Source organism: Tripterygium wilfordii, chromosome 13, assembly GCF_013401445.1.
Source record: "Tripterygium wilfordii isolate XIE 37 chromosome 13, ASM1340144v1, whole genome shotgun sequence".
Lineage (NCBI taxonomy): Eukaryota > Viridiplantae > Streptophyta > Magnoliopsida > Celastrales > Celastraceae > Tripterygium > Tripterygium wilfordii.
Genome location: NC_052244.1, coordinates 3,422,235 through 3,437,621, shown reverse-complemented (window position 1 = coordinate 3,437,621; position 15,387 = coordinate 3,422,235). Strand labels below are relative to the sequence as shown.

At 36.9% G+C, this 15,387-nt stretch overlaps 2 protein-coding genes and 1 pseudogene across 3 annotated transcripts; 1 reads left to right on the top strand and 2 right to left on the bottom strand.

Moving 5' to 3' along the window:
• Nucleotides 1-3,359: 3,359 nt before the first annotated feature.
• LOC120013207 (UDP-glycosyltransferase 73C4-like) lies at nucleotides 3,360-7,332 on the bottom strand. Of its 2 annotated transcripts, XM_038864944.1 has the most exons (2): nucleotides 7,211-7,332; nucleotides 3,360-4,446 (listed from the first exon to the last, which is right to left on the bottom strand). In XM_038864944.1, the coding sequence occupies exon 2, from the start codon at nucleotides 4,411-4,413 to the stop codon at nucleotides 3,526-3,528; it is 888 nt and encodes a 295-aa protein (XP_038720872.1). In that variant the 5' UTR covers nucleotides 4,414-4,446; nucleotides 7,211-7,332; the 3' UTR covers nucleotides 3,360-3,525. The 2 variants fall into 2 exon arrangements, with proteins under 2 accessions (XP_038720872.1, XP_038720871.1); XM_038864943.1 differs by lacking the exon at nucleotides 7,211-7,332 and having other exon boundaries at nucleotides 3,360-6,776.
• Nucleotides 7,049-8,800, bottom strand: LOC120013209 (annotated as a pseudogene).
• Nucleotides 8,801-10,995: 2,195 nt separating this feature from the next.
• LOC120012404 (exocyst complex component SEC15A-like) lies at nucleotides 10,996-15,321 on the top strand. The gene is made up of 3 exons (XM_038863817.1): nucleotides 10,996-11,204; nucleotides 11,921-15,031; nucleotides 15,129-15,321. The coding sequence occupies exon 2, from the start codon at nucleotides 11,937-11,939 to the stop codon at nucleotides 14,304-14,306; it is 2,370 nt and encodes a 789-aa protein (XP_038719745.1). The 5' UTR covers nucleotides 10,996-11,204; nucleotides 11,921-11,936; the 3' UTR covers nucleotides 14,307-15,031; nucleotides 15,129-15,321.
• Nucleotides 15,322-15,387: the final 66 nt, after the last annotated feature.

Sequence of the window (15,387 nt, the reverse complement as noted above, 5' to 3'; positions counted from 1 at the left end):
GTTTTACTTTTTAGAGGAACATGTGGCGTGCCCTAGTAAATAAGCATAGAGTTCTAGGGATGCAATGTAATTTATAGGTCAAGTTGAATTCTTAAAATAATTTCCACACATTATATGGGGGTAAAGTTTGTGTATATTCAAAATATCCTCGATCTAGCCCACTTTGGTGTATTGTGTACAAAAGTTATTTACCTTTTATATTCAAACATGTGACTCTGTGATAAACTTGTGGCGATGCAACCTAAATATCACAAGTTCAATTCTTAAAAACAACATTTCCACATATTATGTAGGGTTAAGCCTGCGCACATCTTGCTTATCCTCCATTTCACCCATTATTAAGAATTTTGTTCATAGGAGTTGTTTATTTATTTATTTTTTTATGTCATTTCAAATCATAAAACTTGTACTTTTAAAACCCCTGAATTTTTATCACTTTTGTGAATTCAGCCCTCTAGTTTTATAAATTTGATAGTCAAGCCCCGAATAAATCAAAATTTCTCCTAAATCACATATGTTGGCTCACTCATTTTCATATTTATTTAAGGAGTCTGAGTGTCAAATTATAAAAAATAATATGGTCTATTAGCAATGTCAAAACCTGAAACACGTGCATATTATATATGTCTACTTTGTTAGACAACTAACATAAGGAACTTGAAAAAAAAAAATTGATTTGTTAAAGGGGTTTAGTCTTCAAACTTGAAAACTAAGGAAATCAGTTAGTAATATAAATTAAACTCAAGCAAGCGTGCAAAAGAGCATCGAGAACACTCTCGTGAACTTGTTGGGTAGAGGTTTTTCAATAAAGACTCTGTGAACAATCGCATAAACAAGTTTGATACGGTTTTACTAACGAGCTGATCGATTTCATTTTTGAACAACCCGAGCTCAACACATGAGAAGCTTGATTAGTTAGAGCTCTAGCTTGGCTCAACCTTCTTAAGAATCTCTACAAAAGAATACAAACACCTCTCGACTGGGCTCATTTACGGGATTTGAGGGCGCCACAATTCCCTATAATCTAACAGTCTACAATTCGTATCTAATGGTTGAGAAAAAGTCGGTCAAATTTTTAAAATGACAAAAACAAAAATGTGATATGATGTGGCACACCTCCAAAACTATTGGATTCAAATTGTAAACTCTAAAATTTTAGAGTCTGAATTACGGAGCCCCCAACTCCTCATTTAAACTCATTCCATATGTCTGGCACCAAGCCAACTTTAGATATTTGACTACAAGGTAAACATAAAAGAATCACTCATTCACTTGAGCAGAGAAACATCACAAAGAAACCTAAAATACTTGATGCACAAGCCAAGCAAGATGAAATACTTGAGTCACAGGATAACATCACAAAGAAACCTAAAATACTTGATTTATAAGCCAAGCAAGATGAAACTTAGGCAGATGAAATACTTGAGTCACAGGATTTAGATACATTCGACTATATATCAACAACTAAGGTAGTCTGCAAAATAATGAACCAAAAATTTCTTTATTTTCCATCTTGAAGAAACTTTCCATTTCTCATATTACAGACGCAAAAGAACTTGCACATAATATTCTAGGGAAAAAAAAACACTGAAACTGAAACCGAAAGAAATTGATCCAACAAGATTGCGTGGTCTCTTTCTGATCCCACTTGAGGACAATATACATTACCAAAAAGTTCCATGCCCTAGGTATGGTCACTGTAGAAACGAAACGAAACAAAACAAAACAAAAAAAGTGGGGTTCACGATAAGGGGTGCCCGGAATCTACTGTAAAAAATATGTCCAATGTATTGAAAGCTGCTTCTTATAGTGCTCTAAGTAGAGCCCACAAAAGAATGATGCCAAAGATGATGTGATTGACCATAATCTCAGTAGATAAACACAAAACCATACGAATAAAGAAACTAAAGCTGATGTAACATATAATTTAAAAAAAAAAAAACTAGATTTACAAGCCGATAGAAACATGTCCAAGAACAATCCAAGACAAACCTAATGCTTATATGACCCAAGGAGATAAACTTAATTAAGCTAAAAAGGATTCAAAAGAAAAACAACTCCAGTAAATTAGTTACAATGTATTTCTATGGGATCCCAAATCCTTTCTGCATATTGACAATATTCTACAACACACGTTAAAGTATCAGAAATCATGGAACTTGGTCGCGATATGAGCTGTCCAGGGCATGAACGTATCAGAAATCATGCAACTTGGATGGGGGGTTAACTCTTCAATCAATTTATTGGCAGGCTGTTGCAGCATGCCAAGTGCAGTGAAGGACTTGGAAGCAACGCCATTTGAAAACAGCTTGTCTATAAATCACACACTTTTGACAATCCTACTTCTCTAGAGGGAAAGTTGAGTTCTTCTCGATTTGGAGCCCAGATTCTCCAGCACGAACAAGAACTGGTGCAGAATGGGCTGCATTTAGTGGAGTGGTAACAACCATGCCACGCTTTGCTAACCGTCTAGCAATGTCTATCATGTGGCCTGGGGCTGGGAAATAAGACAAAATGAAGTTGCTGAACTTGAAGGTCCATATGGATTCCAAAGAGTAGATTTCAAAGTTTTTGGTTTATGCAGAAAGAAAGTGTGGTTCACAGTAAGAGGCAGAGTTGTCTGGACCTATCTCCTGAAGGCTGTACTTGGTTATAAGAGGAAAACTGCAAAACCAATATGGACCACAATAAAAGGTGATCAATCACTCCCAATGGTTTTGGAGTTTATCAATAATGAGAATGCAAACAGTGCATCAGACATAAGAGAGCAATTATTCCAGAATTTTATACTCACACAATCCTTCCAGAGGTCACAAGCACTAAGGTAGCTTAACTAATTCCAGCAAAACAAACATAAAAGAATCACTTGAATTGAGAAACTAACGCGGATGTATCATCAAAAAGGAAACTAAAATGCTTGATTTACTTTATCTGGCAGAAATCTCTCCTCTTCCCCTTCTTTTCAACATAAAGCAGAATCAAGATAAGATTTTATATGCATAATGCTTAGAAGATTCAAAGAGATGGACCTTAATGAGCTAAAAAAGATTCAAAAGAGAAACAAGTCCAGTAAATTGGTTAAGGAAGTATTTATGTTATTGGTTTTTATATTCTGGCATCAATGGATCTCATGCTGTAGTTAAAAGAGGGTGGAAGATGCTAGTTCTGTGAGAATAATGATAGTTATTTTTCTCTCCCATCAATCTAACTTTTTTGCTACTAGATTGATGTTTTACCTTGAAAGGGAAGAGAATAAAATTCAAAAATATCCATCAAGGAAGCAGCCAGTAGAGCAGTCTACTAGAGTAATTGACAAGAACAATCAGTAGACACTGTAAAACGTAAAAGCGTAATGTTGGTCACAATACTTCAAAAATCAATGCAAAATACACAAGCCCGAAATGACAAAAAGCTTGGGGAAAAGGAATTTCTTTGATTTTCTAATAAATAAGGCAAACATTAACTTCACATTTAAAATTAAAGGACAAAACCTTTTTCTCTGTTATCTTGAACTGACGCCTTGCCTCAAACTTGTAACATGATAGCTTCGATAAGCATTGTCAAATTGTGATGAGAAGAACCACCTTCTTCTATCGATCTCTTTGCCATCTCCCTAAGCTCTCTTGCTCTCCTTCTTCTTCCATCACCCTCTTCATCTTCGTCCATTAACCTGTTTATTGCATTGTTAACATCTTCTTTCTTCACTAGCACCCCCACTTTTTCTTCTTCTCCCCATTGCATGGGGACCTCTACACCAACACTAACACCAATCTTTAGCACTCGCACAACTAACTTTTCATTGATAAATTGGTCACCAAAAAGAGGCCATGTGACCATTGGCACCCCCATAGTTATTGCCTCGAGTGTTGAATTCCATCCACAATGCGTTAAGAATCCTCCAATTGCTTGGTGTGACAATATTAAGACTTGGGGAGCCCAACCTCTAATCAAGAGACCTCTTTCTCTAATTCTTTCAGCAAATCCATACTCTAAAATCCACTTCTCCAAGGCTTTTGATTGATCTCCTGCCCTTAAAACCCAAATAAATGGTTTTCTCGATGCCTCTAAGCCTAATCCAAGCTCTATCATTTGTGAAGGCGTTAGGTTACTAAGGCTTCCAAGGCAAGCATAAATTACAGATCCTGGTTGCTGCAAGTCTAGCCACCTCAAGCATTCATGTTCATCAATTGAAGCCTTGTTTCCTCTCTGAATCTTATCCAAAGTGTCTTTGTTGTATAGGGAAACTGGACCAATAGACCAAGCTTTGTCTGCTCTAACCTTCTTGTACTCTTTGACATATGCTGGCTCCAACTCTTCAAATGTATTAATAATCATCCCATAGGTAACCTTTTCAGCAGCTAGTATTTTATCAAGATACTTTTGAGATTCTAGGTTATTTGGACAAGTGATCATTCTCACCTGAGCTTTCGTAAATTCAACATGTTCCTGCAAGCCAGGCACGACAAAGCATTCAGATTCAGAACCTATGCTGTCAAGAACGTTAGAATTGCGTATGTTGTGCAAGCACAATATACAAAAGGAAGAGAACCCATTGAAAGAAATTCTTGGAATGTGGAACTTGGTTGCTAGATTGGCTGTCCAAGGAAAATACATGTCAGAGATTATGCAGCTTGGCCTAGGTGTCAGCTCTTGGAGCAATTTTTCGGCAGGCAAATGAAGCAAGGAAAGTGCAATCATGAAACTGGAGGCCATCTCATTTGAAGGAAGCATGTCCAAATTCTCACACCCTTCTGGTAATCCTGCAGCTTCAAATGGAAAGTGAACTTGTTCTAACTTGATTTGGAGGCCAGATTCTCTGGCACGCGCAATGACTGCTGTAAAACGTGCTGCATTTCGCGGTGTGGTGACTATGGTGACAATGACACCACGCTTCGCCAGCAATCGAGCAATATCTATCATGGGGATCATGTGTCCTTGGGCTAGTAGAGGAAACAAGATGAAATGAAGTTGCAAGTGGGAGGCCATATCATCAACTTTGAGTTTAGAAGGAAAAAAAAATACATCACACAATTTATAACCCTGATAACTCAAGCTCATCCTCCCATGTGGTGATGTAAGAGCATACATAAGATTTTTGGTTTATTCAGAGATGTTGTGGTTCACAATAAGAGGCAGAATTGTGTGGACATCTCTAACAGAAAAGGAATATAAGCTATGAAAAAGATAACCACAAGAGAATGGGGTCAATCATTTTCACTGGATTTGGATTTTGGAGTAACCATGTTTCTAACAGAATCAATAGTGAGTGAAAACAAAATTTCAGAATCTAAGTAAATTTGACTTTCATACCTGCAAAGAAGCAAGGCCTCAAACAGAGGTAAGAGAGTAATATGCTAAATTCGCTTACAAACCCAGTAATTTTTATGAGCTTCAATAAGTAATATACTAATCTTGACATGGAAAGTTGAGTTTGCCAAATTGCGGTAATGACTTCCTTGATAGAATGAAATAAGAGGTGAATTAAAGCCTACGTAAGTAGATAAGTTAAAACCACAAAACAAGGTTCCAAGAGAAAGACTATATAGATTGCTAAAATAAAGGCCTAAACAAGGCTGTACTACCTGAATTTGACGCATTAGATTTATTACGATTTACTTAACGATCCAGCATTGGAAATATCCAGATGAGCAGTTCTGCTACTTTGACACATATAGAAGAAACTAATAGAACCTTCTTCTCTGATGAAAAACTACACTTTAAAGTTCAAACGAATCCAGCATTTCCTTAACAAAGAAACAACTTAAAAGACATAAAAGTACCTCTCTCTTCTCCTTTTCCCTCTCCATAGATATAACGTAAAAACTCTAAAGGATCGTATTCATTCATTATATGGAATTAGAAATCTTGTTTTTTCAAGCACTCTCTGTGTATAACACAAGCTATCAACATTTTTGAACATTTAACACTTGAACCAATGGTGTAATGTGACAGTGGTGAATTGTGCCAGTTTTTTGTTCCTTATAATGAACCAGTGGTGCAATATGACAGTAGTAAATTTTCACTATCCACTTGGTTTCATTTTGCATTTATTTTTTTGTTGTTTGCATCCCACTCCACAACAATATATAGTCCAGTCTTCAAATTAATCAAGGGCTACATGTATGAGAGTTTTCCTTGACAGCTCCCCCAAACATGTAAGATTATCCCTTTTTAAATTGGATTCAGAAAGCAATGGTGATTAATGGGTGACAGTGATCAAGAAGCAGTAATATAAATATAGGATGGCAGTGGCAGCAAAGGAGTATTTCCAGGTTGGTTTTTTTCTGAGACAGAAACAAAACAAACTGCATAACCTTATAAATCTTGAATACAATATTGAGTGAATGTAGTTCTTTTCCCTCATTTGTATATTGCATTGAATTCAAACATAAATGTAACTTTCCAATATTTCAAATAGGTTCTGCAACAAATTTTGATTTCACACAATCATTACGCACTGGGGTACTGAATGTAACTAAAAATTTAGGAATCAATTAAATGGTCTGTTCTACAAGCAACTTTTCAGTTCAGGATGATGATATTCTACCGAATGTTTAGCTGATATTGCAAATTTAGTGCAAATTTAGACCTCACATTAAAAGAAAGAATAGAACCCCCTTCTTTGATAAAAACTACGCTTGAGACAAATCCACCATTGCTTATGATGACATAAAATTGAAATCAATCACTTAATCTTTACATTTTTTTAATGGAAAGAAAATTTAATTTTTTCTTAATAAAAAACAACCAAATATGTAAATTAAAGGAAGAACTTTAGATCAAAACATACCAAAAGCAACTTGTGGCATAATAAAAGATGTATTGCTCATTCCTAGGATACTGGTTTCAGCCAACCGTTCCATAGGAAATAGAATCAGGATGACCCTGAAAATAGACATTAATACAGATGTAACCTGCACGATAACTTAACACACACTAAGCAATCTGGTAAAAAGATTTCCCAGCAATCCAATATGTCTGCAGACCACAAGCAATGCAGATCCTCAGCCCTCCCACTACACCCCCCCCCCCCCGGCGGGCGGGAAAATCCTCACCTTTTTCTAACTAAAGGAAATAAAACAAATTCTGTTCTATTACTAAATAAAACACCGGATTCAATTTCTTACGCCACAAGAAAGATGGAAAAAAAATGGGGAAAAAACAATATAACACAGCAGGGGAAACATATCCATGTGAAATAGGATCATACCGTCTGATCACCAAGTTTCTCAATAGACTTTTCCAAGAGCTCATCTGGATCATATGAGTTTCCAGTGACAAAAGGGCCAAGAGACACAATCGACTTTTCAGGGCTTTCAATGATGCATTTGGTTTGTTGGTCAGGCGTATCAAAGGACACACCACCACATGCACTTTTCCCTGGTTTTCGTCTTCAAACTTCATCCCCCACCCAAGGCTCTGCAATCTTTGATTAGCAATAATTCTGTGATAGTATGTTCACCACATGTGCCTGTTTCCAAGTTTGTGGGAGGACAAACTGATAGGACTGAACATTCCCTGCAAGGAACTAAATTTCAAGTATCATTAGCATTTACAACCTTCCATCTATATCAGCGTGAAAGATTTCAAGTACTGAAAAAAAGCATCAGATACCATCAGATATGAATGCACCTTTCTTGAACTGGAGAGGCACTTGGTTGACAGTTAACTAATATTATGACTTAGCCAAGAGTTAACTTAAATTGCTGACACTTGCCTTTGAGGAAGCATTAAAGTTGCACTTGGTACTTGAGACCATGGCTTCAACTCTGTTGCCAATGGTAGTGGCCTTGGTGGAATAGAATACCACAGTTTTAGCTTTAGCCTTTAGTCATCCCAGAGGTGATGAAGGGCCAGAACAATAGTGATTGATAGTATGACTTTAGATGAGGTAGAATCAATGATGACTTTATGTTGCAGGAAATGCAGTGATAAAAATCAGAAGCAACGGGTGGAGGCCCCCAAGTTTTCCTTAAGAGGACTGGGGAGTATGCTAATAACACTGACAGTACATTCAGAGCAAACCTGCATGCCCATATTAATTTACCGTTAAAAGAGAACCATTCTCATTGGGTATATTACAAAGCCTCCATGATCCATTCTCAGTTCAATTATTACAAGAAACTTAATTTTGTTGGAGCTTATTTATTTGCACTGAATATAAACAAGCCTTACAGTACAAGGTTTTGAGCAGTTAGTTTCGGGCTTGCAAACAATGAAACCATAAGCCTAAAACAATCGGATACTCATGTACTACATGATTTTCCTGCTAGCATTATGCCCTCCCCCAGTTCTCTCTCGTCTCTCCCCACTCAGGCTAAGCTATCTGCCATCTTCTCCAATCCACGAAACATACCTCATATTCAAATCACACGAATACTAATCAATAATAGATAAAAATCAATCTATATAATCAAAATTCAAGCACTATAAGCAGCTACAGTGTAATGCAAATCAAAAGGACTACAGAGCAAATTCAATAAGTCACAGTACGCACCAGCGCGAAGAGCAGGGGTGTCCTTCGGAGAGGCTTTGAAAACGACGAAGGAAGGGGTCCGACGGAAACGGCAGGCGCTAGGCGTCAACGCCGCCAACCTCCACCTCTCTTGCAGCGTCTGAATGAGGGGGCTCCTTCACTGAAATCAATGGAGAAGTTGCGAATCCGAGTCTTTTCAATAGATTGGGGTAAGAGAGGGAGACCATGGTTGCAATTTTTGGAAAGGATTTGCTTTGGGCTCCCGCGCTCTCATTCGTTTTGGATCCGATGAGACTATTAATACAAAGGCCATCTCATAAGAGACAAATAAATAAAGTAAATAACTTCTTTTTGTTTTGAAAGGAAGTAAATAACTTCTTTGTTATATAATAATAATAATAAATTAATAATGATATATACACACAAAAGCAAAGAACGGCGAACCAACACATAGGCGGACACATAATATATTTTTTAGGTTATCTATTAATTATAGCAAAGCATGATAAGTTAAATTAAAAATCAAAAGTTTATAAAATAGGAGAAATAATAATTTTCGCATGTATTCTTGTTCAACTATTTGATCATGATATTTTGTAAATGGTGAATAAATTGAAAATTCAGAGGGATTTTTTATGCAATTCACTATAGATAGGCCTATTTAAAAAATTTTGAGGAGATCAGATGACTCTCCTAAAGTTGGTGAGACTTCGTTGTAAGTGAATAACCTTAATAAATTGCTTAGGAAAACTCTCTAATAATGTTGTTTTACTTTTTAGGCGAACAACCAAACATGTGATGTGGCCTAGTGATAGAGTTATAGGAGTGCAACCTGTAGGTCACAAGTTGATTTTCTGAAATAATTTCTTCACATATTATGTGAGGGCAAGGTCTGCGTATATTTAAAATTTCCTCGATTCACCCCATTGTAAGATTATTGTGAAAAGGAGTTATTTACCTTTTACATGTGAGCATGTGGCTTAGTAAAAAACTTGCAGTAGTGCAACTTAGAGGTTAGAAATTCAATTTCTAAAAAAATAACATTTTCACATATTATGTAGGGTTAAGTCTCCTCAAAACATATCTGAAAGTTGATCTAGATCAAATCTAGATCCATCGAAATCATGCCTATCGATACTTGAATTTTAAGCTTGAAATCCATAACGTGCTAATAGATCTGCGATCATACACCATTCTTGAAAACTAAGTTATCTTCCAAACAGAAATCCACATGATAATCTCACCATCTGCGCATATTATTGAAATAAACAACCAAAGAATAGCACCCAAAAAAATGATGGGGGAGAAGAGGAGTCGGTGGAAGAGAGCACTAGCTCCTTCTCTCCAAACTATAAAAAGGAGACGGTGGATGATTTTAGAGAGAAAAATTGAGAGAGATGTTTAGGCTTTATTTAGTCGTTAATTTTTTTTCCCTCTAAAAGGCTTAATAGTATTTAAATATTGGTATAGCCACTATTATACATGGTTAGGTGACGCAAAATTAAATTCCCTACGGAGATGTAGACCGAAGATTCCTTTAACGGGGAAAAACCAAAAAGAACAAAGCCAAAAAGTGTTGAGAGAAGTGGAATGGTGGGGTGACATTGTTGAGCCTTAGATGACATTGTTTGTTAGTACTTAGTATAATTAACTTTGCTTTCCAAAATAAAATTATTTGCTTTGATTTGGGTTGAAGTAGTTTGGTATCGGGGTGATGACTGATGACAGCAACATTTTCCATAATAAGACATCAATGGTTAAGATTCCATTAGTCCATTTGGGTTTATTGTATTTGAATAATATAATACAATAATCAACCTTGATTAGAAAATGAGATCAAGCTTCATTCATATCGACAAATAATTTTATGGGGAAAGTGTAATTAGTTAAATGGTGTTACTACCATGTATCTCACCCTTACTCTCTTTTCATGCTCTTTTTTTTTGATAAAGATGACGGAATCTCAAAATATTAATAATACCCTCACATGAGACGGAGGAAAACCGATGTAACAGATGACAAAAACAAGATAAAATGCAACATTCAAGAAGAAGGTAAAAATAAATGATTGAGCATTAAAGCGAACTCTATCTCATGTCATGTCCAATCAACAAATTCAGATGGTCGAGTAACCTCTGATTTTGCAAGTTCAGTGAAGAGAATTGGGAGAATTTATACAAGAGAGAATAAAAAAGAAGATGAAGAACATGATTTGAAGTATTTGGAGTAAATTCTTTGATTTTCTGATAAACTCATGTAGTCAACTCCAAATTATTGGATAAAGATTCGGACGATGATGATAGAAGATTGATATTAAGATACATTTAAATTATTTTTTTAGGTTTTCAAAAAAAAAAATTTGCCTCACAAAAAGATATAAACAAAGAAAAGAATGAAAAATCTCATATATTTGGTGCCACGTGGATGCCAAAAAAGTCAAAGGAGAAGATCATGCATCGATGAAGTTGCACATTAAACAAAATAGACAGCTCGCACTGGATCAAGTCCGTCGAATACCATGAGCGCAGAAGAAGGCGAAGCAAGGCGTGAAAATATAGGAGTCTCTCTTTCGAACAAAATGGTAACAAAGCAGAGCATAAAGCAGACATAAATGGAAAAGCTTTAAAAAGATTATTATTCATTGAGGATCTCTGGGGAATGTTTTGATATCCTGGTAGATTTCGAGCTCAACGAGATTCAAACGGTCTCTCTACCTATCTATCTCTGTGTGAGTCCCTTTCACGATCAAAGTTTCGTCTCCTTTGCTTGATGTTTTATCTCTAATGGATTTTATATCTGTGATTTGCATGCCTTTTGTTTTATAATTGATATTGCTTATTTGGGGAATGTTTTATTTCTCGTCGCTGCTGATCGTAGTCCTGCAGACGCGGGATTACAGTAATTCGGGTTTACTTTTTGGCTCTTGTTATGTACCTGGAACCTGGTGATTTTGTTTTCCTTTTTTGGTGATTATGATTTTTTTTGGTTGAAAACCCATTTACAATTGACTGTCCCGAATTCAATCTTCCATTTTAATTAAGGTTTTTGGGTTTATATTTGATTTTTTTTTTTGGTTTATATTTGATAGTTGATCTAATGTTTATTCGAGTGTATTTCTGTCTTTCCTTTTAATTTTCTGTTAAAATTTTTCGAATTCTGACCGTTTTAATTTCCAATTGCAATGCTTTCGTCTTCCAAACCCTTGTATTTCGTTTTTGTTAACCAGTCTTGAATATCGTTGTTATTGTAGTTAGATCCATTTTCATGTTTGTTACAATGGTTTCTTTCTTGTCTTCTTATCCAGAATTATGAAAATATCTTGAATGAAAAAGGGTTCTAAATATGCCCTCTTCTGTTGTGTTTATATTGTTTGGTGAAGATAGATGCATGAGGTTCTTTGATTTATGTTTACTTATAGATATTTTGTATGTTTGGGTGTTACAGAGTTTAGACTGAAGTAATGGATGGAAAAACGAAAAGGAGAACTGTCATGGAGAATGGGGATACAGGGGAAGACTTAGTCCTTGCAACTTTGATTGGTAATGGTGATGATGTGGGTCCTCTTGTGAGGCATGCATTTGAAATGGGGAGGCCAGAAGCCCTCCTTCACCAGCTTAAGAATGTTGTTAAGAAGAAGGAAGTTGAAATTGAGGAGCTATGCAAGACCCATTACGAAGAATTCATTCTCGCAGTAGACGAGCTTCGGGGCGTGTTGGTTGATGCTGAGGAGCTTAAAGGTGAGCTTGCGAGTGACAACTTCAGGTTGCAAGAAGTTGGGAGTGCTCTTCTTATCAAACTCGAAGAGCTTCTAGAATCTTACTCGATCAAAAAGAATGTGACTGAAGCTATAAAGATGTCCAAGATTTGTGTGCAAGTGTTGGAACTTTGTGCTAAGTGTAACAATCACATTTCTGAAGGCCAGTTTTATCCTGCATTGAAAATTGTGGATCTGATAGAGAAAAATTATCTGCAAAATATCCCCCTCAGGGCAGTCAATATGGTCATAGAAAAGAAAATTCCAATAATAAAATCGCATATCGAGAAGAAAGTAACCAGTCAATTTAATGAATGGCTAGTTCATATAAGAAGTTCCGCGAAGGGTATTGGACAAACTGCAATTGGTCATGCTGCATCAGCTCGTCAGAGAGACGAAGAGATGCTGGAATGGCAGAGGCAAGCGGAAGAACAGAATGTTTTGGGGTTGGGGGATTTTGCGTACACTTTAGACGTTGAAGAAATTGATGATGATTCTCTTTTGAAGTTTGATCTTACTCCTCTTTATCGAGCGTACCACATCCATGCTTGCCTTGGACTCCAAGAGCAGTTCCGTGAATATTACTATAAAAACCGGCTATTGCAGCTCAAATCAGATTTACAGATCGCTTCAGGACAACCGTTTGTTGAATCTTATCAGACGTTTTTGGCTCAAATTGCAGGCTACTTCATAGTTGAGGATCGGGTCCTTAGAACTGCTGGGGGGCTATTGTCAGCTGATCAGCTCGAGACAATGTGGGAAACGGCTGTCGCTAAAATGACATCAGTGTTGGAGGGACAGTTCTCTCATATGGATTCTGCCACCCATCTTCTCCTGGTTAAGGATTATGTGACTCTTCTTGGGGCAACTCTTAGACAATATGGGTATGAAGTGGGGCCAGTTCTTGAGGCCCTTGACAATAGCCGAGACAAATACCATGAGCTTCTTTTGGAAGAATGTCGACTGCAAATTCTTAATATCATTGCACAAGACACCTATGAGCAGATGGTAATGAAAAAGGACACTGATTATGAGAGTAATGTTCTGTTATTTTATCTCCAGTCCTCTGATATAATGCCGGCCTTCCCATACATTGCTCCATTTTCCTCTATGGTTCCTGATGCCTGCCGCGTTGTTAGATCCTTCATCAAAGGGTCTGTTGATTACTTGTCTTATGGGGTGCGTGCCAATTTTTACGACGTTGTGAGAAAGTATTTGGACAAGCTCTTAATTGACGTACTAAATGAAGCCATCCTTAATACAATTCATGGTGGTACAATTGGTGTTTCTCAAGCTATGCAGATTGCTGCTAATATATCAGTTCTTGAAAGAGCATGTGATTTTTTTCTTCGGCATGCAGCACAACTTTGTGGAATCCCAGTCCGATCAGTTGAGAGGCCTCAAGCTAGTTTAGCAGCCAAGGTGGTCTTAAAAACTTCAAGGGATGCCGCTTATATGTCTCTGTTGAATTTGGTGAACAACAAGTTAGATGAGTTTATGGCACTCACAGAAAATATCAATTGGATATCTGAGGAGATGTCTCAACACGCAAATGAGTATATAAATGAGGTGGTTATTTACCTTGACACCATATTATCAACTGCACAGCAAATTCTGCCCTTGGATGCTTTATACAAGGTTGGGAGTGGGGCTCTGGAGCATATCTCCAATTCTATTGTGGAAGCTTTTCTTAGTGATAGTGTTAAGAGGTTCAATGCTAATGCGGTCATGACTATCAACAGTGATTTGAAGACATTGGAAACATTTGCTGATGATAGGTTTCTCAGCACTGGCTTAAGTGAGATTTACAAGGAAGGCAGTTTTAGAAGCTGCTTGATAGAGGCACGACAGTTGATAAACCTTTTGTCTAGCAGCCAGCCAGAAAACTTCATGAATCCTGTAATAAGAGGGAAGAACTATAATGCCTTGGATCATAAGAAGGTGGCTAGCATCTGCGAGAAATTCAAGGATTCTCCTGATAGTATCTTCGGGAGCCTTTCAAGCAGAAATACGAAGCAAAATGCTCGGAAGAAATCGATGGATATGCTAAAGAAAAGACTGAAGGATGCTAACTGAGAAGGTTTTTAGCATTAGGTGTTCCATAGTAGTAGTTGCACCTTCTTAATATAAGACTGAAGACTTCAACTGCAAAGGGGTTAAAGATTGACTGCCATATTAGTGTAGTAGCAATTTCTTTTATATACTCTTATTTTTCGTTCTTTTCAATGTCTAGCATGAATTTTATTCATTATTTTTGTTACTGATTGAATTCTTATGATAAAATTTTCCATTCATGCCTTTTCAATGCAATTGATATTTATCTTCTTATTAATTGAATCTCTCACTTCCACAGTGCATGTTCGATTGTTGATTTTGAAAAAAGATAGTCCAGTGCTATCGCCTAGAACCACTTGATTCTCATGATTTCTCCATGTAAACATGATTCTACTATGTTCCATGGATTTCATTCACTTTTCCTACCTTTCAAACTACGGTCCTGTGGACCTGTGGTTACTGTACCAGTGGAAAAGGGCGCATTGCTTCTTCTTGGAATTTATGTTTTCATATTACTCTAGAAGCATGCTGTTAGATTCATTCTGCTTCTTCAAGTTTCTTGCAACTAAATCCTCTTGAAGCTCGTTAGTTTTTGTCGATTGATTTGTTTAACTGATTCATTTGGCCGCAAATATCTGCTTTGGTTTTAGAAATATGTACTTGGACGTGTAGGAACTTGCAGTTAAGGGGCTGTCCCATGTTGGGTGCAATTTTTATGCCATCTGCTGTGGTTATCCCTCGCATTGGTAGGTCATTCTTGTGTTTTAATTGCTTGTTTCTGAATAGTGATGTTGGAATTTACAACGAAGGTATTGTTCATCATCGCAATTATTTTCACTGCAGGGATTCCATAGAATTCGCCTTTCTGTGCATTTCTTCATTGGCATGCTTGTAGTGTTCAGGTTTAGGTACAGACATACAGTGAGGGACCTTTATGCTCATTCTATGTGCTTGGATATGAGTTTGGAAGCCTAATTCACTTGTTTGTGATGAAATAACTTGTGGAAGACTTTTAACCATAGCCAACGTGGTAAGGTATATTGGTCAAAGTCATGTCCTCTACTTAATGCTTGTTGTTACTGGGAGGCATCCCCTTGGCGCC

Bases quoted from the DNA above. Each gene is read 5' to 3' on its own strand.
- LOC120012404 (XM_038863817.1), top strand. From the start codon at position 11,937: ATGGATGGAAAAACGAAAAGGAGAACTGTCATGGAGAATGGGGATACA.
- LOC120013207 (XM_038864943.1), bottom strand. From the start codon at position 5,088: ATGTATGCTCTTACATCACCACATGGGAGGATGAGCTTGAGTTATCAG.